Consider the following 27,790-nt stretch of genomic DNA (forward strand, 5'->3'; position numbering starts at 1 on the left):
AGCCTCTAGTTACATGATGTGAAATGCAGATTGGTGGCTAATCAGTTAACGGTTCGGTCAAACCTCACTGAGCTCAAATGGAATGAAAGCTGGGAAACGGGGCTCTTTTAGTGTGTCATTGGTGTTGCTCGCAAGGTGGTAGGAGGCCAGCACAAAGCAGGTCACCGACGTCACCTAGGACACAGAGCACAGAGAGCCACGCCCCTGCCCTGTACCCGTGGGATGCAATATGGAGGAAGTACCAAACTCCAAAAGGACAGATAGACAGGGGAAGGGAGAGGGTGGGAAAAAGAGAGGGTGGGAGAAAGAGAGAAAGGAGGAAGCGGTGGGAGGAAAAGAGAGATAGATAATGTGAGTGGGTAGTCTGATGAAGCCTTGTTTCCTCCTCTCACAGACATTCTCTCAGAAGCAGGTAGCTCCAGGACTGCATGTAAGGGAACGCTTTATTTTTCCTCAATGAACAAATACTCAGTTTCTCCTCATACCTCTTACAAAATGGCTGGTTCCGAGTATTCTCGAACCGCCCGTGACGTCGTCATCGCCTGCCTCACCCTGTGGTCGGTGACCTCGCTGGTGGTCATTGTGGTGTGGGTGACCTCGCCCGGCGCAAGGGAGGCGCGTCAGTGCCGGTCGGAGATGCAGACCCTGCAGGAGGAGGAGGTGGCTTGGGAAAAAGAGCGGGAGGCCCTACAGCAGCAGCTGGTGCAGAGCCAGGAGAACCAGACCCAGCTGCACCGGGAGGCGGACCGGGTCACCGAGACCCTGAGGGACACGAACACGTCCCTGAGCGGCTGTCTGAGGAGCAGGGTGAGTGGCACGTCACACCGTGAACCCGAGGTTTCATTCACCTGCACATCTACCTGTCTGTCCTCTCCTCCTTTGACGCAGGTCTTCCAGCCTGCAAAATTTTATTTTCGAAGCAAATCAATTTACATAGTTTACCTTTCTGATCCGAGGTGGATTACACATCTTATTTTTCTAATCCAGCGGGATTTACATATCTTGTTATCATCCATGGCCACTTTCAGATCTTACATTTCTAAATGTTATCAGATGATCCTTTTATTGAAATAATTCAGTTTAAGTGCAAGGCCCCATCTGGATGTTAAATCTGCAACCCCAGGGTTACACCCTACCTTTTTTAACCATTACATCCCACTAGGCACAGAATGGATGTTTGTGATGATTTACATTGATTTGATTTTGATTTTTGTTGTTTTTATTAATCAAGCAAGTGTGTAAAATGTAAGTGGTCACTCTACTCTATTACAGTAGCCATGACATGCTTTTTATTAACTTGACTTCTATAAAGCACTATACATATAAGCAAAGGAGGAATGGTTTTGGAACTCACCACACAAATATGATATCAAATGCATCACATTCCGTGTGAATTTCTTTGGTCATATTTTGATGCATTTTGCATAACAAGTGCACACGACGAACAATAACCTTTGCTCTGAACAGTTATGCAAATGCAAGGCAAATTTGCTAATCTTATCATCAAAAAATCTAACAGCATCTCTTCCCCAAGAGAGATAAGGCAGGAGTCTTCCCGGAAGAAGCTATAACAGAGAACAGCTTGTTCTTTACCTGTTAAGGTTGCAAATGCCTCCATTTTTAGCTAACAATTTGTTCCATCTTCTGTCAAAGCCTATAAAACATTCTCAAAACTTTAAATCTGACATGAACTTTCCAAACAAACAGCCCATACAAGACACATTACCCGAAACCACACGTCCTGACTGGCATTCACTGACTGTACTTCAGCTGTTTTTTGAATTTATTTCATTTTTTTTATTACAGGGTTTTATCAATGTCCACATATCAGCTTTGGAAAACACAACCGAGATGCATAAACGCACAAACGACAATCTCACCTCGGAAGTGACTCTGTTGGGAGGTAGGGAAAGTGAAACACAGAGAGCAGAGCTCAGAGTTTTCTGCTTCTAGACTTTGGCTGATGTATTCTGAGTCAAGTGGAATGTAAAAAAATGTAATGAGTGCGCGATTAGCCCAAATTATTCCATTGTTTAACATTCCCTGCTCATGTTGGTTTTGGAAGAGGGGAATAGAGGGAGTTGCTTTATTAGGTGAAATAATATCTTTCACAGCCAAACAGGCCCCTGAAAAGGGGAAGTTATGAAAGTGGGAGGCTTGTTCAGTGTGTTGTAAATACTAGATGAGTACTGGAACTTCCTCCTCTAGGATCTGGTTTCTCTAATAATCACCCCTTTAGCCTTTTATTGGGGTAGTGGTCTCAGTTAACCTCAAGCACTGGTTAGATTAATTGTTCTGCGCCGTCTGTTTTATGTGAACCACAATTTTATATTTCAGAACAGATCAAGGTGCTGTGCCTGAACTTGAGTCAAACATACAGCCAATGGACCTTGTGCAAGGCTTTACATAATAATGCTGAAAACCAGAGGAGAGAAGCAGAGAAAGCGAGAAATACCTGCATGGCAAACAACAAATATCTACAACAACTGTGAGTACATCCATAGCTGTTACAACATACTGTTTCCTCTGTAATTATGATGCTTCCAAATGAATTGAAATGACTGTGTTTTCCCTGAATATCTTTCAGTTTTTCTAACTGCAGTCAAGAGTGCATCACTGAAGGCCACTATGCCCTGAAACACACTGATGGTAGAGGTTCCTGCCATCAGTCAGGTTCTGAGGTCCAGTTCTCCTGTGGCAGCCTGCCCTAGATTTAGCACTGTGAGTTCCTGTTAAGACTACCAGGAAAAAAAAACCTCATCATGTTTCCCAAGAAGAATACTTAGCAGGTTCAACACTTGAAATTAAGGACGCCTACATAGGGAAATTGATTTTAAGTAGACCTATATGTTTTTTGGGAATGGCTTGAGTTTATTTTTTATGGTTTCACTTTGTTTCCAAGACAACTAATCGGATGCGTTCACCATAAATTCAAGACAGTGGAACCTGGAAATGTTTTTCAAACAACTGTGATGCACGGAAACAGGTATAAAATAGGCCACAAACCACATAAAGTGTTTTCAAATTGCAACCACTTGGGATACGTTCATGTGATTCACAAACATTATACAAGGCTTGTATATTGTTATTTTTTGGTGTATTATTATCGTTATTAATATGCCTATGTATACTATCTGTGTGTACATTACCAGTTAAATCACATTTGTGCTTTAATTATTCTTTTGCTTCTGTTGAGAAATCTCATTTTTGTCATCTTGAATTTTTTCCTTAATGAAATGAAATGTGTTCATAAATCACTTTTATCTGACACTTTATAAAAGAATTCTATGCATGTCATTCTTGTGTATATATTCTGTATCTGTTTGGGTCACTATTTACATAGCAACACTTCCCCCCACTTTTTCAGGGTGTGGGAGAAGCTAAATATTCCTTTAAATAATGCTCTTCTGTTTTCTTTTCTGAGAAATAAATTGCTGAGGACAGGGTGAAGGGTGAGAAGGCTGCCTGATTTAAGATCTGTTGTCAAGAGTCAACAGTTAAGATAAATGAGCCGAATATGTGTGATCAGATTAAAGGGCGACATTTCTCCCGCCAAGACATCAATAATACATGTTGTGTTGTCTTACTACTCATTTTCATCCTGCATTTTTTTCAAACTCTTTTATATCTCATTTATTAGCTGACAAACCGTATAAATATGGTCAATTATCTGTGATTTGTCCCAAATCATTTGGTTAGATGGTCACCCACTTAGCAGTCATGCTCTAGGAGAAACAAGAGCATGTCTCTAGTAGTTCAACTATAAAATAATTTGATGGTTAAGCTACATGAAGAATTTCCATATAGTAAGCAATAGTTTAGGCTTGGTTGGCCCTATGATAACTTTATGACATCGTCAACCTATTCTGTCTGCATGATCCGAGATGGAAACAAACAAAAACAAGAAGAATACGACCATATCACCGATTACATCTTACAGTCCGCTAAATTACATCTTTTTCAATCACATAATTCCCAAAGTGCTACTATAAAGTGCATTTAACAAAACAGCACAAAATGTTGTACAAACAAGGACACAAGTAGGCATATTCAAACATGTGGCAGTGCTGAGAACACAAGTGTCTACATGATAAGTGAAACACAATATCTCCATTAGTATGTTTACGTACATAACTTTATGTTTTACACAGTGACAACATTCAAAAAAGAAAGCAACCACATACCAAGTAGCAAAACTACCACATATAAAAAATTTCACATAAGAGGAACAAGAGGTCATACTAGGATAAGGGAAATGAGGTACAGTCTGAAGAGGTGGGTCTTCAATTCTGGACGCAACAGGAAGCTTATTCAACCACATGGGGGCCAAGATGGACAGAGGGCATGACTGAACATACTCCTCAGAATAATGCTTTAGCTGAAGGACACAGCGAAACAGCGAGATGTTGATGATGTCAGATCAGCTCACCCTGGACGGCACACGGGAACGGGGAGACGACCAGGGAGGAGGAAGGAGGACAGCATGATTAGCCTAAAACACACACAATGATCAAAGCGAGACACTCATAAGTCATAAGCACCCTTAAAACAGCAGTGTGCACCACAACCAGTTCCATGGTGTTGTATGGTGAATTACAGAAAGAGATGCTGTGCTCTGAGAAGTTGTGCTCAGAATGAGTTGGAAACATATTTCTGTGATTAACAATGTGGATGAGATTCTGAAGGTAACCAGCAGAGGGAGCCAGCTTTTTGTCTCTGGGAATTGTATGAGCGTGAACTGCGATGTCTTGAGCGTATAAAGCACAAAAAAGTACAAAAGCGATTTATCAATTCATGCCCTAGCATTAAATTTCATGCCTTTATTCCAGGCATTTGCCCAGGTGAAAGAGGTGATGAGGAAAAAACGGGAAGATGCCAAGAACAAGATGAACTTCGTGGAGAGAAAAGTGAAAGCCAGTCAGAGGGCAGAGAGGGGGATCATAGATGAAGATCATGAGGCCAAATGGAGGGTAGAACATCAGAGGATGGAGAATGACTATAATCTGCCTGCAGGACAAGGTGAGGGGCTGGTGCTGAAAACTCTGTGTTGGCGTGCCCTCCTCACACCACGGAGCTCTCTTAGCTGTGCCTGCTGCTGCTTTCTAATGTCCTTCTACAGACCGCACTGTTCCTGTTTAACAAGCCTGTCACAGACAGACATATGCATCTTAGAAAAAATATGTAATTCACAGGTTGCATCATACATAGAATGCTGGGGTTTATTTGTTCATCAACTGCCTCATTTCATTCCCTTCATGCATGAATATTCTAATTCCTTCATGTTTGTTCAGATTGACAGCTTGAAGGTCCCTGTGGGCCAGGCTGCATGAGCTGTGCTGCGGCTGAGAGGTCCCAGCTGGCCAGCCTTGAAAACGAAGTCAAGGGCAGAAATAACAAGTAAACAGAATGCATGTGTTTCAGAAAACGGGCAACTGTGTGGTAGTCAGTGATCCTTATTCTGTGGTACCAGCCTGCACACACTAACACAATTCCACTTGCCCAAGAGAATAGAAAGGGTCTTCAAGGCTCTGGCTCGGTGTGTGCTTGGTTAGACTGTACATGTTATAATTAGCAATGCAGATAAAATGATAACTGTCAGCTAACATATTCACTCAGTTAAGTATGTAAGGACTTTGTGCAGAGTGAGAAGGGCCAAACTCCACAGCGCCACCCTGCAGCACATACATATATACACATTTCATACGTTTTGAGTTTCAAAATTTATTAGGTGCTCTGATCCAGAGCAACTTACACAGCAACAATATGTGTGTGAACAGTTTCTTTTCTCTTGCAAAAGGAAAAAGAGGAAGTGGATGAGATTCACCATTGATTGACCTTAACTCTTTGCATTGTGCTAACTCTCATTCGTGAGACCCAGATAAAAATAGAGGAAGAGCACAAACTGTAACTATAAGCCCTGGAGCTCCAGGGTGTTAGTATTGATGTGGACATGATCTTGCTGATGGTCATGGACAAGCAGCCTGATCTGAAGTCAGTGCTGCAGGCCAATATCCTGGGGGTAAGTCTCAGCAAGGGGAACTTGGCTGAAATTTAGTCTGACTCTTACTGCCCTAACTGGCTCTGCCATGAAGCAAAGCTACAGTTAGTACAGGGCTTACAGTTATCGGGGCCTCTGTCAGCCAGCCGGCCGAGCCCCTCTCCCAGCTGCATCAGCCCCAGGGCTTCATCCCTACACTCACTCTGCACCCAGGTGGTGGACCGTGAGAGGCAGCTGGCGGCAGTGAGGGCTGTCCTAAGTAAGCGCTGCTGCCACCCTCCCACAGGACTCTGGGCAGAGCACCTCCCCTCACAGTAATAATGACGGCAGCAGCAGCTCCCCACAACAGCCCAGTGAACCCAGAGTGATGAGAACTGCATGCAGTGGGGTTCAACACATTGGGAACATGCTCACATGTGATTTGAAGTCTGTCTTTTAAATAGGAAACGCTGTTCACTAATTAATTCCATTTCTGTTAACAATACAATTTCATGGACAATTTATGCTGTAGTAAAACGATGACTTAAAAGGATTAAATTTGACAGCAGAGGGTTCCTGAGTGACTCAAATGTGCTTGGTCCCAAGTGCAGGCTGATCCCTAGCCCAACACATAGGAAGTGTGAGTGTGGGCTTTGCCATTTACCCAGCAATGACTGGGAATCCAAGCCATCCTTAACTCCATTCTGATCTGCACACAGTAACAACCCATGAATGCAAAATAACTTTTTTTTTAACCCTACACTGATTTCTGCAATTAGGACTCAGAGTAGGCCCTTTTTGAACACAGTTCATGTGTGAATTTTTTCATTTCTTTCTTAAAAAAATTTCACTACCAACCCCATGTTCTTGCACAGGAAAAAGGATTCAGAACCAAGAATGTATGTAGGAGTATAGAAAGTAGCATTTTCAGACCTGAAAAAACTACAGCGGGTGCATGGCAGGAAGAAAGGATAAAACAAACCACTCTTGCTCTCTGCCTCTTATGTTAGATAGTTATATTTTTAGATATAGCTAATGTTGCAGTTGCACAGACCATCATCAGAGCATCTGTGGTCAACCAGTGAGCCTCAAGGCTCATTATTATAATAGAAGAACATGGTTATTCACAAAGGAAGCAGTAAACAAGACATGAATATTGAGAGTAAAGATTAAATTCTGTGAGTTCTAAATACTGGCTAGTGTCTTTGACATCAGGTGTATGGTTTGATATATAGAATGGAGTTTGCAGTTTATATATATAGGACAGATTCCTATCAGAAATCACATGATGAGGATTAAATAAGTTCATAAAGAGTCCATAAAGTGTTGTGTGTGTGTGTTTAATATTGAAAATATTTCTCAGAACAATACTCATCCACCAATGTCTCTTGTGACTCAGAAGCCAGGACAGCCACTCTCAGTGCTTATTAGAACAATTGGCCCACTAACTGCCAGAAGTTACTGGAGCCCTGGTTCCTATCTCTTGGGAGAGGGGTCTTAATGCACTTACAGAAACTGGATCCTACAGTAAAGGCTGCTTGGATCAGGTTCAAGATGGAGTGAGTATCAAAAAATTAAAAGTAAACTTGGTGTTTGATCAGGAGTTTGGGAGAGTCAAAGTCACCAGCCCTCTGAGCTACTTATCTCTCTCAGAAAGGCTTCTTTTTGGCTTCATGGTGAATGATCTAGTGATAGTCCCTTAGAGGCCTGTAGCATCGCTAGTGTTTTCTGCTCTTTTGCAACAAATCTGTCACATGAAACAATTATATTTTTCCTTTATTCATTTATTCAAACCAAACCAGCAGAGACCATAAATACGGAGTATTGAGTGTAGGTATATATGGTATGTCTGTGTCTGTATATACTCTTTGTGCTTGTACTCAGTATAGCTGTGGGTCACAGTCTGCTATTCACTATGGTCCCATAAGTTGCATTGTCTCTGATCTGTGGCCAATGTTGTGGTGTCTGAGTTGCTGTCCCTGTAGACCATGGGGCACAGGACCTCAGTGATCGCAGGACCTCATTCATTCAGCGCCCCCCAGGGTTAGCTAATGACTTTTAACTAAAACATGAAGCCAGATTAATCAGTTGAGTTTCAATACAAGGCATAAACTAACATTAGGTCAGCTGCTGTAAGAGCAATACTATTCTACACTCAGCCCCTGAACCATATTATTAGCAATTGTATTTTTGTCATCTGTCAGAGTGAACTGGCAGTGTGGATGTTATTTTCCGCTAATCATGTGATCAGGGCAAGGCTTTTTGGGAGGGGGTGGGCAATGGCTTCGGACCATGGGAAAATAGCTGTGATTGTGACCTTTAGCATCTCTGTTCAACTGAGCATGACTACAGCAGAGGGCAGACTGTGCATGCCACTGGTTTATTTATTTTATTTATTTATTGCTTGTAGAGCATGTACTCTAGTTCTTTTATTCTTTTGCTTTTAAGCCAAGCATAACATACAATAATAAGAAATGTTTATGCATACTTATCGGTGGTGAAAATGCCTGATAGCTGTGTTTGCCTTTGTTCCGACACAGAGATCTTGGTTTGTGATGGTTATCCCACTGCCTTTATTGACATTAGCTCTCAGTCGTACAAATAAATGTTAAGCACAGTTTGCCTCCTAATGGTTTTTTGAGGCACTGCACTTAGGAGAATCATATCTGTCCAAGATTATTTGTACAGGGAGCTGATTTTTAAAAGTGGAATTACAAATGAATGGATAAAGTTGACACATTCTGTCTTAACTGAGAAATGTACTCAGCTAAATTCTTGGACCCAGTTTTTCCCTCAAAATAGTTTATCTGCTTACTGCTTTGGTAATTAGCCTGAGATATGATATTCACTGTAAAACTGAAACTGGGCATTCCTGCAGCCTTCACCGTCTAATATTGTATCAGTAACTAAGGAGTGTTCTACTCAGGAAAATTAATGTGAATTGCCAAGGTGCCACAATGTTATAATTCAAGACACTCCAAATTAATCAAAATGAGTGCAATGATTTGCATGTGTGTGTTTTAATTTAGTTAAGGACATTGTTCTGTGGCAGAATAAACCAAATTAAAACACATCTACATCATCGGAATACCAGGTACTGAAGCACGAAACAAACTGTAGCCTACTGTCAGATCCAAAACAGGAAATATTCAGTGGGAAAATACATGGTAACTGTCAGAAACACAAACCAGAGTCAGGTTCTGAGAAAATACACGTTGGAAATCTCGCTACCCCAACGCGACAGACTTTGACAAACACTTCCTTCTGCTTTTTGAGAAAGACAAATAAAAAACAAATTTGCATTTTATACTTCTGTCTTCACTGACACAGGAAAGATATGGTGGTCAAAGGTGGTCATGCTTAGAGAGAGACACACTGCTGCTTGGTATAGACTGAAGGATAAGCGCTCTGCATGTGAAGAGAAACACCTGAAACTGTTCTAGTCATTTTTAGAGCTGTGATTCTTTACCATATTTTAATGTATGTGTTCTCTTTTTGTTTAGCTTTGTGCACAGAAATGTATGTTTGTCATGACAAATAAAGAGCCGAGAACTTCATCACAGCTTAGCTGAAAAAAAAATCTATCTTATGCCTTCGATAACTACAGCGCACTGCATTTTTTCAATTCGATTCTCGCAAAAGAATCGCAGATTTGTCCGCAGATTGTCGACATTGTTTCTGATCTGAACTAGTAGGGATCGGACAAGCTTTGCGCAGCACACACACACTTGCCCGTATGCATGGTGATCTTGGACCTGATTCCTAAACCATAACTCTAGCTTAAACCATCATTAGCTAAACGGCAGAAATGGTCCACTATCTACACCTAGGGGCAACGTCAACCTAGGAAACACTCAAACATACTCGCATACGTCCCTTCCATATTTGCCATACTTCCAGTTGGCATACGACTTGCAGCAAAATAGACGTTTTACGACAGTTTACGGTAGGGGCACTTTCTGTCACTCAGACATAACATATTTAGAAATATGTTTGAGATTAAAAGGAGTTGGAGTTGATGTTAGCAAGCTAGTTCATCTGGCACGCCAGCAACAAGATCAGTGGCCTTTAAACATGACGTCTACATCAGCTTCGTCGATACCAACATATCCCACAGTCCCACTTTCTAATGGCCTGCAAATTCCAATACTGGGACTAGGTAAGCAGGTCAGCTAATGTAGCTATCGTTTGCCATACATTAACTTCCCGGTGCACTTTGCAACTGTTGTGATCGGTGGCTGATATTGTGTTAGAAATGTGGTAACGACACAGTTTTATTTTAGGGGCTAAATCACCGTCTGTGGATCGCAATAGAAGCAAAAGGAAAAGTTACAGTTACGCTTCGAATTAATTCGTATTTTTTGTAAAGCAGATAGTTGTCTGTGTAAAGCGGCTCTGCGAGTTATGATGTTTTCTATGCTACTGTGTTCAGTTTTATATCGCATGATGGTTTGGACACTTGATGCACGTGATCACATTATCACACAACGTCGTTATCTATCTACGTTGGTGCATTGATTAAGTTATGCATGCACTGCGCCAGTGTTGTACAGAATAGCTTCTATTAACGCACTGATCAGTCCCCGGTGCATCGCTGCCTACGTCCCCTTTAGACGGTTTACGTCCTGTTACTGTGGGTAGTCAAGAGTCCAGGAAATCTATTTATGTGTGCGAATTCCTTTCAATTCTTGGGAATTCGGCTATACTTATCCTCCCTCCTTATATAACACGCTTGCTGGCATTTACGGTGGAGTTTCCCTTTTTTCCGTTGTTTTGACTTTAGATTTATATGAAAATGGGAGTACCCTTATAAAGAGAACGTTTCAGCAAGCGAACGTCAGGAACAGCTCTTATTGTGTAATGTCATTGACAAAAAGTCCCTGCATATAAGGTGCTTGCATTGTCTTGCACTGATGGGTATTATAGCACCTTACACTTGTACCTTTCAATGTCACAGTTAGTTATTGTTGGGACAGTGCCACCTTGTATATTCTGTCATTGTTCTATATGATCAGAGAAGATCAAGCATAGGCATAATTTTTGCTGGGGACGCTGGGGACATGTCCCCACCACTTTTTTTCGTGGCCTGTTTCGTCCACACCACTTTTTGAAAGCCTTTAGTTAGTTGAACGCGTTGAACCCGTCGTTGTCCCCAGCACTTTTCAAAACAAACTGACGCCCATGAGATCAAGTAAGGTCCAGATTCGGCCTCATGATTAAAGCTGAGGGTTGTGCTTTTCCTTTTAATTTCATCTATCTCTTGTTATAAAAGGTGGCCGGATCGTGTGTCTCCTTCTCCACTTACTGCAAACATTTGCATATCATGCACATATGTAGTGAGTGATCACACTTAATGTGGTCACACGCACAATGCAATATCAGAGGGTACAGATGGTACCATCTCAAAAGATGTCAGCAGGAAGTGAAACTCGATCAAGGTGCAAACCATGTTGTCTTGCATTATATTGTCGCACATACAGCTAAGGCGGGTCATTGCAAAGCAGGCATATTCTGCTATGAAGAAGGGAGGTTGATGGACTGTCAGGTAAAAATAGCATGGATCCAAATTTCAAACAAGTGTTCTTCCAGGACGCTCGCTTGTAGATTGTCTGGAGAAAAGCCCTCAGCAGCAGACAGGGGGCGCTGTGCTGGGCACAGTGGGTTTGGTAAATCATTGCAGTGTGGGACTGATGAGGTGTGCCAGTATCTCTCACTGCCGGGCTGCTTTCTCTCTCACCCCCTTCCCAGAGATGTTTCCATGGAAACTCTGCCAGTTGAGCGTATGTAAACATTCTGGTCGCCAGTGAGAAGTTTTCACAGCAATGGCAAGGACTTTGGAGGGCCTGTGAAGGGGGGTGGGGGAGTGCAGGAACGGCTTTCATCTGCGGGACACGTGACACTCAACACTCAAACCTTCAGGACCAATCAATGGTGCTGATTGTTGTTTTGGAGAGCAGTTACGTAACCGCAGCCTTTTGTCTGCAGTGTGGTTGCGCAGTTGGCCGAAGAGGCGGGGGTCTCTTTTGTCCCTCGCGCCCCTTGGTTTCCTGGTTTTGTTTGAGTCCAGTCAGCCAGTGGCAAATTCCCCCTGTACTGGGCTGAGGGGGGGCGGGGGCACTGCGTTTGGCTCGGGCTCTGCAGAGCGTATCTCCCCACCAACATTAACCATTTCTCAACTCCTCTCATCTCTCCTGTCTTCTCTTCGGCTTCTTCTCTCTCTTTTAGTCTCCTTGCCTGTCTTCCATATATCCACTCTTCTTTGCTCTCTCTTGCTGTCCTCCTGCTCCCTCTCTTTCTTTTCTCTTCCCTCCTCACCTCACCTGTCCTCTCTCCCCCTTTCTATTTCCCTTGCCTCTCTGCTTTAGTTTCCTCTTTCTCCTCTTTCTGTTCCTCTCTCCTCTTTCATTTTCTCCCCCTGCCTCCTCCATGTCAGCTGTCTCTGGGCTGCTTGTCACGGGGGGGTTGTTGGGGTCTTTTTGCTTTGGAAAGAGAGGAAGGACAGAAGAAGAAAGCTGGGGTGAACGGGTGTGTGAATGTATAATGGGTAGTGCCAAGAGGCTGTGATAGAGACAGAGAGAAGAAAAACACCATTTCTGTCTCTTCATAGCTGACTTAGTACGTGTTTTAGAATCATAGCAAATGCAGAATTTCTACATGACATTGCTCTTCATATAATTCATACAACAGACTCCCTGGGTGCCTTCAAGAGAAAGCTGAAAACTCACCTCTTCAAGCTGTATCTCTAGTCTAGCTTCCTCTCTATCTATCCCTATTTTCTAAAAACACTCTACACTAGCGTAGCACTTAACTTGGTATCTTACTGACCTCTTCCTCTTGTAATACTTCTCTATAACTACTTTCAGCATAGTGATGCACTTATTTGGAAGTCGCTCTGGCTAAGAGCGTCTGCTAAATAATTTAATGTAACGTAATAATGTTTTTTTTTTTGGAAGCATTGGTTCGATAGCTGATTAAGAATTTTTCTTTAGAAATTCCCCATTGTGGACTTTATTTGGACAATGCCTGTAATTCAGAATAACATCCATTTAACTCCATTACTGCCTTCTCAAACCGCAGACTAACACGGTGCAGCTGAACTACTAAACCACCCAGTGGGCATGAGTGCAGAGCGACATGTGTTTGTTTCCCGTTTACAGTCAAACAGCTCAACTTTTCCAGACAGTCTCTCTGGACCAGTTGGAGTGGGATGTAAATACTCTTGTTCGACAGGATGTGTTTGTTATAATCTCCAACTGCTTTTGTAAACTCCAATGGTAATCAGGACTTCATTTCCAGACTGCACACAATTCATTCACAAAAGGGGAAGGAATGCTATAAATTGCTCCAAAAAATTGACAGTCTTGAACGAAGGCCGTAACAGGAAGTGGCCATGAATGTTTGCCAAATTTCTCGTTTCATAAAATTCTTGTTGCATTGTGTCATAAATAGTTTGGAGGCCTTGGATCACAGCAGGAGAATCAAACCATACTCAACTTCTTCACCCTCTCTCTTTTCACCTCTCCATCCCTTCTTCTCCTCCTCTTTTTCTGTGACTGTTCTCATTCTCACCTGAGGCAGGTGTGATACTCCAGTACTTCTCGCTCAGTTGTGACATTCCAGTCACATGTCCTTCTTTTTTCATAATTTTTCCCAGAAATGAGGAGGATTGGGTGGAGTTTCAGGACGTATTGTTTGGTTGTCATCGGATTTGGGCACTTGGGTATTAGCTTGTTCCTAAACTCCTGTAGGAAGCTGCTAACTGTCTTATCCAGTTTTTTTTTTATCCAAGCAAGTTTTACACCTCATCTTCTTAACTCCTCCAAATGGCCGCATGCTTAAGTCATGTTAAAGATATCACGCTGGGGCAATAATAATGTAAAGGTTAAAAGAAAGGTAAAAAAAATACTGTTTTAAACACGCTGTTGGACTTTGGAAGTTTAACAGACTAAGGCTGGGCTACGGCTGTTATCACTTTGGCACCTAATTAGTAATAAATTAAGTTAACAACCAGAATGATGTGGTAATTAAATTATGGATGAAAATGAAAACAATAAAAAAAGAGTCCTATACTTTCTGCAGTTTTCTGTCCACTGGCTTTTTGGAACGGGAGTCCTATGTACTGCTTAGCTGTTTCATCTGTGACGGAGCTAGATGTGCCCTTTATATGAAGCGGCATCTATTTCCGCCCTGCGTACAGCTTTCCCACACTGTGTGTTTATTGCCTTTGCATCTGACTAATCAAGTGGAAATCTCAACAGCATGATTTTTATTGTGGAAAGAAAGAAGATGTCCGTTTAAAAGCTTATTTTTTCAAGTCGTTGTTGGGGTATTTCCAGAGTGCTCTTTCTGCAGTTCCGAGGTAGTTTGTACTATATATGGGGATTTTCCTTTCAATGGACCAGTCTGCTGTTAAATGCTAATGAAAACCATCTGAGATTTAGGTCATTGATGTGAAGTTATACATAACATAGTTTCTCTCATTTCTTGTAGTACAAACGCCGTCCATAATATGAATGTACTGATTAAGGTTGTTAAGCATGGCTCCTCATTTGCTTGTTATTTACAGTAAATCCAGCCCTGCATTCAGTTAGTTCTAGACAGGCCTCAGAGTCTCTGAATCCACTGCAGATGCAAGTTACTCCTTGTGTTAACCAGTCAGTGTGATGAAATGTTTTCTAGTGTCGGTGTGATGTTTGCTTTTAAGTCACTCTCACCTGTGTTCTCTGGCCAAGCGTAAAGGTGATTAAACTGGAATGCACTCGTAGCAGGAACTCTGTCCTCACATCTTTGTCCCTGACTTAGCCAATTGAATGAGTGTTTTCTTGTTGTAGCTTCGTAGATCTTTGGAGGGGGGAGGGTCCTGGTAGTTCCTGATTCTTCTCTACATCAGAGCCCCTCTGAGCCTCCTCCATTCCCTCACTACTCACCGTGCCAGTGCTAAAAAGAGTAATGATAGCAGACTCTGAGGGGTATGGTTTCTACTGGGTTTCTCCTGGGAACCAGAGGGACATGAACATATGATTCTAATTACATCTGAGAGGGTGTAGCCTATACCTGTCTCACCTCTGAGAAAATGTGGTCTTCTCCTGCCTCACCCCTGAGAGGGTGTGGGCTACACCTGCCTCACCCCTGAGACGGTGTGGCCTATGCCTGTCTCACCCCTGAGATGGTGTGGTCTACACCTGTCTCACACCTGAAAGGTATGGTCTACACCTGTCTCACCCTTGAGATTGTGTAGCCTATACCTGTCTCACCTCTGAGAAAATGTGATTTTCTCCTGCCTCACCCCTGAGAGGGTGTGGCCTATTCCTGTCTCACCCCTGAGATGGTGTGGTCTACACCTGCCTCACCCCGGAGAGGGTGTGGCCTATTCCTGTCTCATCCCTGAGATGGTGTGACTTACTCCTGTCTGTCCCAGAATTTACTTCTGAATTTCGATGGAAAACGTGTAACCCCTGTGGAATAGTCTCTCCTGCATCTGTGTCCTTGATTGTGGACTTCAAAGCACAGGACATACCTGAGTCATAATGGCACTCCAGGACTGCACTGATGTGTGGCCTCATGGTCATTCTCTGCTTACAAACAATGGAAGGTCAACTGCTGTCATACTGTCTCACACTGACTAACAGGGAAAAAATGTCAGGCAGTATCGGGTGGGGGAGAAGAGCAAGATGTAGAAATAGAATCTGGGAAGTGAATTTGGTCCCGTTCCAGGCATGTTCCTGGGATGTCATAGCAAGAACTGTTCACTTCCGGTGACAGTCAGACTTCCTGTCAGTGGTCTGTCCTCTAGTTTTTTGGGACAGTTAGATTAAGAAGAGAAATGCTCACTGTTAATACATTGCCTTTCCCAGAGGTGCTTGTATCATGGTGATGACTCAAAATGAGCCAATAATGGAAAGTGAAATGAACAAGCCCCAAAAAAATGTGTGTGGTTTAGCAGGAAAATTCAGCGTGGGCAACAACGGAAAGCTTCACATTTGGATTCATCGGGGGGGGGGGGGGGGGGGGGGGCGGGGGGGACTGTTGGGCTTAAGTGCCACAAAAAGAACTGAGGGGCCAGGCTCAGATTTGTGTGATAAAGGGATAAAGGGACACCTGGGCTTGCAACCAGATGGTATCAGGTTAAAGTCCCAGGTGGGACACTGCTGTTTTGGACACTGAAAAAATGTTGAGCTATAAAATTAGATGAAATGTACAATGTCAAAGTGGCTCTAGAGGAGCAACATCCTCCCTGTTCTCAAGCCTCAGTTACAGAGCTGTAGATATACAGGGTTAAAATGATTTTTGATTTATCAATAGTCATGAAGGAGAACCTTCATGAATGGCATATGCTGTAGTTGCCTTAGGCAAACCTGTAGGCTATTTGCAGTTGTCGATAACCCTTGATCTGTACGTGCAAGTAGCTTTGCCTTTTCGTACACAGCTTTATTGCTATTGATGTATCTCACCTTGTAAATTGCTCTGCATTAGAGCATCTGTGAAATACATAAATGATAATGAAAGTAAATAAATGAAGACACCATTCCTGAGCACAACCTGTGGAATCATGTCTGCATTTCTCTAGTGCTCAGGGGCTCATTCAATGTTCAGGGACTCATTCAGCGTTCAGGCACTCATTCATTGTTTGGGGACTCATTGTACATGCAAAGCCCCAGTCCCAGGCTCAAGGGGGCTGAAAGAGGTCCCTTTGTGCTGTAATTTTGGAGATCGCTCTGTGGAGCTCACAGCAGGACCATGGTGAGAGTGGGGCCCTCGTTTGGGGTGCAACCCCCCCCCCCCCCACTCCCCCAACTTTCTCTCACCCATTCTCATTAAGAGTACCGAAATCACTTACAGAGCAGTTATATAACCTGTTGCATAAAAACCTGCTTGCACTCTGTGTAACCATTTTTGTCTCTGTCTCTGAGCTCCTAGTTTGAGTTTCAAAGTGTTTAACTTTGTAATTGACAAACTTCTGCTTCATAGAACAGATACCTAAAAATAGAACATATAGTGAGATAATGCGTTTAGCCCTGTCCCTGCCTCTCTGGTGTGCTGTTCTGTAGGTTCGGCAATATTCCCTTACTTCGTTTTCTCCCTCCCTCCCTCTCTCTCTTGTTCTTTTCATCTTTTTTATGCCTCTCACCATCATTCTCTCTCTCTCCCCCCCCCCTTCCATCTCATTGTTGTCCCCATCCCCCCGTCCCCGGACAGGTACATCTCACCACGGGGGGTACTCCCATCGGGCGGTGGTGTACGCCCTGCGTGACTGCGGCCTACGGCACATCGACACAGCGCGGCGGTACGGCTGTGAGGAGCAGCTGGGTGTGGCCGTGCAGGAGAGCGGCGTGCGCAGGGAGGACCTGTGGCTGACCACCAAGCTGTGGCCGGGGGACTATGGCTACCTGAGCACCCGGCAAGCCTGCCTCGCCTCCTGCAAGCGCCTGGGGGTGGACTACCTGGGTAAAAGATCCGGGGCGTGGGAAACGCGTCCCCTCTTTTGCTCTTAAGGGACTGAGCATTTCGGGGCTGTGGTGTGTGTCTGCATGCGAATGAGGGAGTGTGTGAGTGCTGGTGTATGTGTGTGTGTGTGCGTGTGTGTCTGCATGTCTGAATGAATGAGTGAGTAAGCGAGTGAGTGAGTGAATGAATGAGAGTGTGTGTGCAAGCAAGTGCCACTGTGTGTGTAAGACTGTGTGAGTGCGTGCGTGCGAGTGGGTGCCTGAGTGTGTGTGTGTGTGTGTGTGTGTGTAAGACTGAGTGTGTGTATGTGAGTGAGTGCCGCTGCGTGTGAGTGTGGGACAGGAAGGCAGCAGGCCCTCACCTTCTAACAGGACTGCAAGCCCACAGAACAAAACACCATTCTGCGCATCCTGAGCACAAATATTTTGGGGGAGGAAGCGGAACCAAAGGGGAAAAAAAAAAGAATGGGTACAGCGGCGTCCCGATTCCCGGAAGGGGCATGCAGCACAGCTAGAAATGAAAGTAAATAAACATAAGTGGAATAAGACAAACACAGCTCTCCATCGCTGTGGTGCTGTTCCTGGGATCTGTGTTTGTGGACTGGGGTGAAGGTATTCCAAATAATGGGGGATCCCTCATAGCAGAAGACTCAAAACCACACTGCATTATGGCAACACTACTTTGCATTATAAAGGTTAGGGTACAATAAGAGAGTCCTGGGTTCAATAATTACATACCTGATACTAACAAAGTAATTGTGGAGTGTATTTCTGTTGGTACGCAAGCGCTAATTTATGGGTGTCCTGGCAGCTCTCAACACACACACACCAACAATGTTTGGAATGTGAAATCCCAGCACTCATATGTGTCATAATAATCAAAACAAAAAAAAAAAAAATTTAAGTCACATGTCTTGGCTGCCAGTAAAAACAAGCAGGACATGATTTCAACATGTGGGGGAAAAGGGTCCTGACCTGGTGTAGTTTAACTGCGAGGTGAGATTGATGCCTTGAGATGCAGCACCGCGTGGGAAGCGGCAAAGTCCCACACATTTCACAAAGGATGCAAAAACAAACACAATAGAAGCTGTGGATGTATATTTATTCACCATTATTGTTAGCTACCCTGTCAATCACTCCCCACAGAAAGTAAACCATTTCCCTCTTCCCCCCCAGGCTTAAATAAGACTTATATTCTGACTTTGTTCAGGTGGATGTTCAGCTGTGTGGGAGTGCGCGTGACTGTTCAAACTGTACCTTACAGTGCTCTGTGCTGGGACTGTCTGTGTTGAGACTGTGCTGTTCATGGAACGCTCTGTTTCTGCAGGCTTCCTAGTAATTCAGTTGAATTTCCTGCTTATCAGTGATCTAAGCTTTTAATAACCCCACCAGTCATCAGGAGGGACAGGACGCTGTGGGGAGACCATGAAACTCCCACTACATGGAAGTTCCTACGTGAGACTGGTGGAGGATGGAGTCCTGAGCTTGTAGTACACACGGCAGGACTGATCTCTGGACTTCATCTCCATCACGCCCTCTCCAACAGGGCTACATCCTTTCCAGAGGATGGTTTCTATTCCTGCAGCAGGTGGACTACGGACTGTTGACTGTGAACAATCTCCTTTCAAAACTGGAAATAAAGGTAGCCACAGATAACTACAGATACAGATGACTACAGTCCGTCAGCAAAGCAGACCTGAGAATCAAAAAGATGTTGTCAAGGCACAAAATTGAAGGTTTCAAACATGGAGAGGATAGTGGGTCAGAGATATATACAGTTGTTATGTCAGCTGAAAGGGACCATGTTCACATAGACCTTTCCCTGTTTGTCTTCATTTCTCAGATCTGTACCTAATGCACTGGCCGGACTGCTCAGTCCCTGGGCGGTCCAATCGAGAGGTTCGGGCGGAGACATGGAGGGCACTGGAGGAGCTGTACGATGAAGGTACAGTTCGTCTCTGCAAGCCAGGGGAAATACAAGCACTAAAAATATCTGAAAATGACCCTATAAAGCCTGAAGTGAACCCTCAAAAACAGCTCACAAATACCCTGAAAAACCTAAAAATAGCCGAGAAATACATGAAAATACCCTGAAATGCATAGAAATAACCCAGAAAAGCCTGAAATCAACTGTATCTCTATATAGAGGTAAATATATGCACCAAGTGTCTCACATTCCTTCTACTGACAGACATATCTCACTGAGCGAGTGAGAGAGGAAGAATAATCATTCCTGATGAGGGAAAATGAAAACTGAGAGGAAATGTAGTCCACAGGGGGCCAGAGAAGCATGTTTTTCCATATGCTCTGTGTCACGAAACCTTTCTCCTCTTCCTGCTTTTGGAGTTTAAAAAAAATGAATAATCCCCCCTCCTCTCTACTGATGAGTTATCAAAGCCTGGACGTGAACAGTGTTTCCTCCAGATAGGGATGCAAATGGTTTAAAGGAGTGACACTACAGTCATGATTCAAATAAAATATTTGTGAAGACATGCTCTTTCTGTGGAATGATCATGCATTTTCCCTTCTGTGGAATCGCCCAGTTTGGTTCCGTTTCTGTGGTCCTCAGTGTCTACCCTGCCAGGGAGGGAGCTTGTCAGTCGCAGAAATGCCCACGGGCCATCACTGTGGCCGCTGTTGCGCTATTAGGAGTTTGTGGTTTGAAGGCACAATGCGGCAGTGGTAGCCATCAAATCGAGCTGTCGCTGGTGAACTTTGGCTCCAGAGATGCATCGTTCATAAACTCTGTCTTCTCTTACCTCAGCGCAAATAAACTCGCCCTCCTTCACTCCTACTCATACCAAGGAGCTGGAATGCAAACACGGCCTCTCAAAATCCCAGTTCGGTTTTCCCTGATGAATTTATGGCGTGCTTCGCCGTATAAATGGCATTGTTTTGTGTGTGGATTTATCTGTGAGGTGTCACTAGAGGAGTGTAGGAGTAAGGGGGAAGTCATTCTTGGCCTCTGTTAGTGTGGGGGTGTCACTTGAGGATGGACAGCCTGTGGTTTAATTTGTTGGAGTAAGAAGGCTATGGTTCATTGAATCCTGGAGACTGTTTTTTATGCCCATTTTACACCCTTTTTTTGCTCTTTGCACACCCCTTCTTGTGGAGCCATAGCCATGGTAGGTAGAATCACACTGAAAGGAATAAGCTGCTGATATGTATTTCGATCACCAATGTGGTTATTTGAGCAAAAGTGTCAGAAGCAGGTTGTCATAGGAATCCCCCAGTTTAGCCACCCCAGTGTCCATCTCACCAGCTGCCACTCCTCAATGGCGTTCCATCACTATGACAACACAATGGATTCAGCCCACATGCGTAGGGTATCTGGGTCACAGCTGGTCTAGTCCAGAACAGCGGAGCTTCATGGTTTTACACCAGAATCACACAATAAATACCATTGAAGTCTGCAGATACCACCTGAAAGTTGAATGTTGGACCCATACAAAGCTGCTAGCCAAAGTAACGCACTGGTGCTATGGCTGAGCAGTAAATTCAAGCCATGTAGTTCCTGCCTATCATGTTACATAGTTTGATGTTGCATATTACCAACAGATCTCCTCCTCCTCCTCCTCCATCATGTGTGCCTCTTTCTCTCTCTCTCTCTCTCTCTCGTGGGCGTGGCAGGGGTGTGTCGGGCGATCGGCGTGAGTAACTTTCTCATCCCCCACCTGGAAGAGCTGAAGGAGGACTGCGGCATCGTTCCACACGTCAACCAGGTCTGTGTTTCTGATTATGCGTGTGGTGTGTGTGAAAGTATGCCTGCTGTTTCATCAATGTAGTACAGCAACACCAGATATGACAGACCCCCCCCCCCCCCCCCCCCCCCCCCCAGTACCACCGCACACACACACAAAGATGTATGTATGTGTCACGTAGGTTCAGTCATTGTTTAAAGTGAGTCCTGTAGCTTTTTTGGGATATATTCCACCCCTGCCCGACATACGAAACCTCCTGGAATGACATGCCTGAGACGTCACTTTGAACTGAGATTCTAGGGAATTGGAAAATGTTTAACAAACAGCGTCTGGTTTCATCCGCTGAGGTCATCAGTCTAAGCAGTACGGTCTCTGTTCCCGAGTCTTCAGTCACCGTGTCCCCGTACACAGGTCTGCGCTGACCCATAACCTGCTCATAGTGAGGTGAGAGACAGACGCCTTACCTGTATGACCTCACGGAGAAGTCGGGCACACAGGAGGTCACCTGTCACCAGCTCAGATGTCTGAAAGATGGTTGCTGTGCCAAAGTGCATTGAATAAAGTTGCATGAAAGATGGTACAAACAGGATGCAACTGAACACATCTAAACCTGCATCCATATATACAGTACCAGTCAAAAGTTTGGATACATCTGATTAAGACAATGGCGAATATGTATTCAAAGACATTTTATTCTGAAGTCTTTTGCAAGAAAGAGGGGGTTGTAGCAATCTTTAGATTACTTTGGGGAGAGTACCTGCAAGCCCTACTGACCACCCCTTCGTGGTCCATTGAGCTCATTTTGCTGTTGAGTGTCACCCTGAGGATCTTGGGAGTCTGGGAGGCAGACGCTATAGTGTTTTGCGTGGTGATGGTGAGGTCCTAGAAGTGAGAGGACTTAGCTGGGATGTGGAGAAATTCAGTCCAGCCAAGTTGAGCCACGGGCGATGATGAGATACCCAAGAGGAGAGGGCAGCTAGGGAAGCCAAGATGCATTGCGAGGACTGTGTGTCAGATGGGAGAATATGAGAGAAGCGTTTGGGTTTCATTCCAGAGAAACCATGCGAAGAAGTGATGGAGCCAAGTGAATAAGCCCAAGAGAAATACCACGCCCCAAAAGGCTGCAGCGGTGAAATGGTGAGATCCATTTGAGCATAAGGATGCTCCTCGCTCACACTGGCTGCGCTGTATGTGGTGTTCAGCACTGGCCCGTTATCGTCCCCCTCGCTGCACATGACTGAGTCCTTTACTCTTTCGGTGCCTCTCGGTCACCCCTCCGCACCCCCTCCGTACCTCCTCTGCACCCCGCTCGCAGGCACCGATTCAGCCCAGCTCCGCTCAGGGGCTCAGGAAGCTGCCTGTTTTAGTCTGTTTTCAGTCACAGGGCTTTCAGAGATTAAGCAGAATGCCTCTAGTATTATAGGTATTAAGTAAAATATCTTTAGAACAATCAGTTCAGTTCAGATGTTCAGTACACCTTTAACCTGTACTTCATGTATTACATTATCACAGCATTTAGATCTCTCCCTGCTCCAACACAGCTGATTCAAATGATCAACTCATTATGAACTCCTGAAGCTGCTTAATAAACTGATCATTTAAATCAGGTGTGTTGGAACAGGGAGAGATTTAAAACATGCAGGACAAGGGGTCCTCCAGGAGAGGTTTGGGAAATGCTGCATTGTCAGATCATTGTAGAATTAGGGCAGCAGTCTGGATCCAGACATGCTGTAAGGCTTGGTTTACACATTGTTAGTTACCATTAATGAATAATCACACACACACGCAAATACACTCCCAGATACTTTTTTATTGTGCATATAGTGACTGCTTAGCACTTTGGCACCACCTCTCCTGGCTGTGAATATACTCTCAGCCAATAAAAAAGGGAGTCAAAGAGAGGGAGGAGTTAGGACTCAGGAGGGACGGAGCTACAATTGTTTTCTGACAATTGTGGCCAAGTTGTCGATAACGATCATAAATGATGACAGTATCACAGATAATTATAGTAGTGTGTTTTGGTGTTGCCATAGGCACAGCTGTTGGTACATGGGATGGGCGGGGTGTCTGGGTATTTGGGCATTTGGGTGTGCCCTCCTACCATATATACCCCGACCAACCCACCCATGGAATTTTGCCCAGACACTCAGTGGGTCAGTCTGTGGGATGTCTACTCCCTTATCCCTACTTCCTGTTATCCACAACCCACTTCCTGTCTTGCCCCTCTGATTGCCCGTGTTGAAAACGGGATGCTTAGCTTGCAGATCTCTCAGAAGTATCTGATCTTTGGACACATTTTCTTCTTATTGTTATTATAATTCTTCTTGTACTGTCTTACAATGGGTTGCGTAATAATTTCCTAATAACTTAATCACTACAAGAATTTATTACAATAAATATAACATTTAACAAAATCTTGAACAAAAAATGCATTGGAACACACCACTGATGTGTAAAAATGGAAATGCAGTCAATATACAAGGAATCTGGTGCAGTTTAATAAAAAGCTGATGACCTCACTCTGTGGATGCAGAATGATATTTATTAGAAAGACACAAGGTCAGAATAAAAGTAACGCCTTCACTAAGAGGGGCCATCTCAAGGCTTTCTGTACTCTCACGATGCCGGAAGGGAAGCGCATGAAGTTACAGCCAGGAGCAGAACTAAAGATATAGATTGTCACTGAAAATATGACATATTCCTCCAGAGCTAGAAGATTTATCGAGTACATTTCCTTCCAAGTGCGTCTGTAAGAGAGAACTTTGCAGAGTACATCACAGAGAAACGACTGTGAGTGATAAGTATGGTAAAAAAAAAATGGCAAAACAAAAATGACCAGTTAATTGTACCCATTAAAAGGAAAATACAGATTGTGGTGAAGACTAGTTTGGGATTGAATTGTCCAGGGGTCTCTGAGACCACTAAAAAGATTGGGTACATGGGCAAGATGGACCAAATGCCCTCGCCGGGCGACATCGCAACCCCCCCCCCTCCTCCTGTGGGACAGAAAGAACGGCAAAGTCCGTGAAAAGACAGGAGCACGAGAGAGGGGGAGGGGAGGAGGGGGTGATGGGAAGGGGGCGTTTCTCGAACAAAGGGCATTTCCGCCTCAGCATTGTCTGGCCGGTGCTGGACTCCGCATAGCTTTCTCAGCACCCAGGAGACAGGCCCTGAGCCAGGCCTCACAGAACACCACACAGAGCCGAGGCTCTGTCACTGAGCCCCTCTCATTCCCAGAATGCAGCTCTCAAGCCTTCCTGCTTAGTGACACTGCCGTGGCCAGCCAAGAGTTTGCTGGAGTCTGTATGCTGTTACACACACACACACACACACACTTGCACACTGTGCTATACACTCATGCAACAAAAAGGATGACATTCCTACAGCATAAGGAGGCTCCAGCTTGGTGCAGTACTCTTTTAAGGGTTTGCTTGTTAGTGATTAATATTACAAGAAACTGAACTGAAGTGCTGAAGTGATTTTTTTTTTTCCTGAAACCCTTCAATCTACAGGTATTTGTAATAGTCAATGAATCACCAAGAATCACCAGCTCTTCTTCTCTGATCCTGATCGCTTGTACGGTGAACAGAGCCCCGATTCTCAATCACCCCCCCCCCCCCACCCATCCACCCAATGTGAGGTCCCAGTGTCTGTTTACGTAACACTGAGCGTGAGCACCCAGGGCACAGACTGCCCTTTTGTTTGGAGAACTGCGAATCCCATCTGAGAAATGCTCCCTGGTGAGAAGGTGTTCGCCGAGCTGAATCATGAAGACAGAGTTGCGATCTGAACCCGGGTCAGCGCAGATCGGCTTTATTTTTATAGCCGTGTCTGCCTCCGTGTCTGCCGGCGTGTCACGGGACATAACGCTCCGATCGAGCTGCTGAAAATTAAAAAATAAAAACAACAAGCTCAGTCTGAACTGTCATCTCATTTTTGTAGTTCATTGAACGATTTCTGCGAAGCCCTTTTTTCCCCCTCTGTGCTCTGGTCATACTCCTCAGTTAATAAGTTAATATTGCGTGATCTAGTGACTGATGTGTGGTAGTATACTTAGCTCCCCTTGTCTACTTAGGTTGCACAAAATAACTTGTGGTAGGGCTTCAATAGTGTTATGCTCACTGGTCTGGAAGTGTTGTTAATTTGGTCTGATAATGTGGTCAACAATGAAGGTCCCATTTATTGGTCTGGGAAATACTCTTTATTTTTGTTTTAAGTTAATGTCGTTCCTTATGTTGAACTGTGACTTGCTTCTTCAACATGGCAAGGTAAAAAAGGCGAAAAGTATGTTGACACAGATTGAGAACCTTTGCTGATGAATGAATCATTTACCCCCCTCACCCCCCCTCAGGTGGAGTACCACCCATTCCAGCAGCCTCAGGAGATAGTACAGTACTGTCGCAGGGAGGGCATCGTGTTCGAGGGGTACTGCCCGCTGGCCAAGGGAGAGGCCCTCACCCACCCTGCCATCCTCCACCTGGCGGACAAGTACAAGCGCACCCCTGCCCAAATCTGCATCCGCTGGAGCATACAGGTGTGTCCTGGGGGGGCAACAGGGGGTATTACCATGACAACAACCCTGTTTCATCTCTACTTTTAAAAGCAAAAACAAACAATATTCAGAGAAAGGACCATTTCTTTCTTTGTCTTGTCTTTCTGATGTTTTTTTTTTTTTATATCACTTGTCCTCTGTCTTCTCGCCTCAGAACGGTGTCGTGACGATTCCCAAGTCAACCAAAGAGGAGAGAATTTGGGAGAACTGTCAGGTGAGGGAAAAATGTGGCTGTTTTTTTTTTTTTGGGAAGAAATGGTGGGAACGCGGGGCCTCCCACATGGAGCTGACTGTGGAGGAGGAAATTACGGGAAGCCCCGTGTCTGCGAGTTTATGTGAGTCATTGAAAGAATGACGCGGAACAGGAAACCACTCTCTGCGGATCGAAGGCAGAAGGTCATGTTTTTTTTGTTTTTGCTTGCATCTCATCATTGATTTAAAGTGTGGGAAAGAAGACAGACTCACACCTCCTCAGCTTTACTCCTGGACATGAACAGAGTAAAGCTGTTATCAGCTGTTAGCTGATAATAGTATTGTTATTATTTAGCGAGCTGTTGACTTTTTACAGACACTGAATTTTGTTATTAATTATACATTATGCATTATAAAGTATAACAATCAATTCAGTCTCAATGTATTTATTTGTATTGAACGTTTCAGACTGTAAGGTAGCCCCAAGTGCTGTACAGGCATAGTAAAAAGAAATAAGAACAAAGACTCTTAATAAGGTTTAAATGAATAAGATTTACATGAAAGGAAAGAAACCAGAGCCCTATCCTGAACCTATAATAATTAATTCTAAAACTAACAGGGAGTCAATGCAAGGATTTAGGCACAGAGGTAATGTGCTCCCACTTTTTTGTGATAGTTAGTACCCTGGCTGCTGCATCGTGGATAATCTGTAACAAAAGTGTAGTTTTGGAGGCCAGAAGACAAAAGCTTTGCAGCAGTCCAGGCATGAGCAGTCTGCTCAGGGATTTAAAAATGACCTCCCTTTTGCAATATTTATGAGGTGATAAAAGGAAACATTTAGTGATATCCTTAATATGGGATTCCATATTAAGACCTGAGTGTCAGATTACCCCCAGATTTCTGACGTAAGGCTTCTTGTGTTTGAGATAGAATTCATGTGAAACAATGCTCCCTGCCTCCTGGGACCAGCTAAAAGAGTTTCTGTGTTGTTTTCATTTAATTGCAGGGGGACGTCGAGATTTTTATGTCTGGCAGACATTTAGCTAAGACTATTTTGAAGAGCTTTCCCCAGGTTTAACAATTAGATACAGGTGATCATACAGCACAAATGTAGAAATGACATCACCAAGTAGGAGCACGCACAGTGAAGACAGTAAAGGGCCAATAACTGGTCCCTGTGGGACCCCACAAGTACTGCTAGCTTTCTGTGGCACATAATCACTCGGAGTAACAAACAATTTTCTAGCAGTAAGATATACAGTACTTCAGATCATTTTAAGACTCTTTCATATAGTCCTACTCTGCTTTTCAGCTGTGGTTGTAATATTCTGTGGTCTACTGTATTAAAAGCAGAACTTAAATCTAAAAGTAGCACCCTGAGATGCCTTGCACCTGCATTTAGCCATAGATCATTAACCACTCTCACGAAGGCGGTCTTTGTACTGTGATGGAACCAAAATTCTGATTGAAAGTTCTCAGGAATTTTGTTATTGGAAAGTTAATGGCGAAGTTGTGTAAAGACTAATCTTTAAGGTCTAATGAACAGGTTGCGGATTTCATCTGTGAAATTGTTGTAAGGAGGTTTTCTGCATCAATTTGTACAATCTTGCTGTACATTTGTACAGTCATGCTGTCATCACTGTTACTATACGCCATATTTGACATAACGGCCTCAGTTTTTTATGTTGTTCAGAAATGCCTCACATCTCACAGAAGAGCCATGGATTTAATAGACTGTCAGCAGGAAAATAAAGAGAACCCCTGAACTGTTTTTTGTTGTCCTCAAAGAAGCATGTGCCAAATGTAAATGTTACACACTGTGTGGTTTTAGTGCTTTACCTTTTAACTCTTGTATGAGGCATAGTAGCCAATGAAATTGCTCTGCTTTCTGTCTGATGCTTTAATAAGGCCGTGTAGTTTATTG

General features: G+C 43.9%; 1 protein-coding gene and 1 long non-coding RNA gene across 3 annotated transcripts in view; both read left to right on the top strand.

Moving 5' to 3' along the window:
- Positions 1-1,853: 1,853 nt before the first annotated feature.
- On the top strand, positions 1,854-2,695 carry LOC118795369. The gene is made up of 3 exons (XR_005005815.1): positions 1,854-1,903; positions 2,338-2,488; positions 2,588-2,695. It is a non-coding gene; the product is annotated as an uncharacterized LOC118795369 (long non-coding RNA).
- A 7,265-nt stretch (positions 2,696-9,960) lies between these two features.
- zgc:110366 (uncharacterized protein LOC550476 homolog) overlaps positions 9,961-27,790 on the top strand; it is a 20,989-nt gene continuing 3,159 nt past the window's right edge. For both annotated transcript variants that reach the window (XM_036554397.1, XM_036554398.1), the window contains exons 1-6: positions 9,961-10,136; positions 17,174-17,422; positions 19,265-19,366; positions 21,052-21,143; positions 25,474-25,656; positions 25,829-25,888. In XM_036554397.1, coding sequence (XP_036410290.1) covers positions 10,052-10,136; positions 17,174-17,422; positions 19,265-19,366; positions 21,052-21,143; positions 25,474-25,656; positions 25,829-25,888 — 771 coding nt within the window. In that variant the 5' untranslated portion in view covers positions 9,961-10,051. The remainder of the gene's footprint in view (positions 10,137-17,173; positions 17,423-19,264; positions 19,367-21,051; positions 21,144-25,473; positions 25,657-25,828; positions 25,889-27,790) is intronic.

Source organism: Megalops cyprinoides, chromosome 20 (genome assembly GCF_013368585.1).
Source record: "Megalops cyprinoides isolate fMegCyp1 chromosome 20, fMegCyp1.pri, whole genome shotgun sequence".
NCBI lineage: Eukaryota > Metazoa > Chordata > Actinopteri > Elopiformes > Megalopidae > Megalops > Megalops cyprinoides.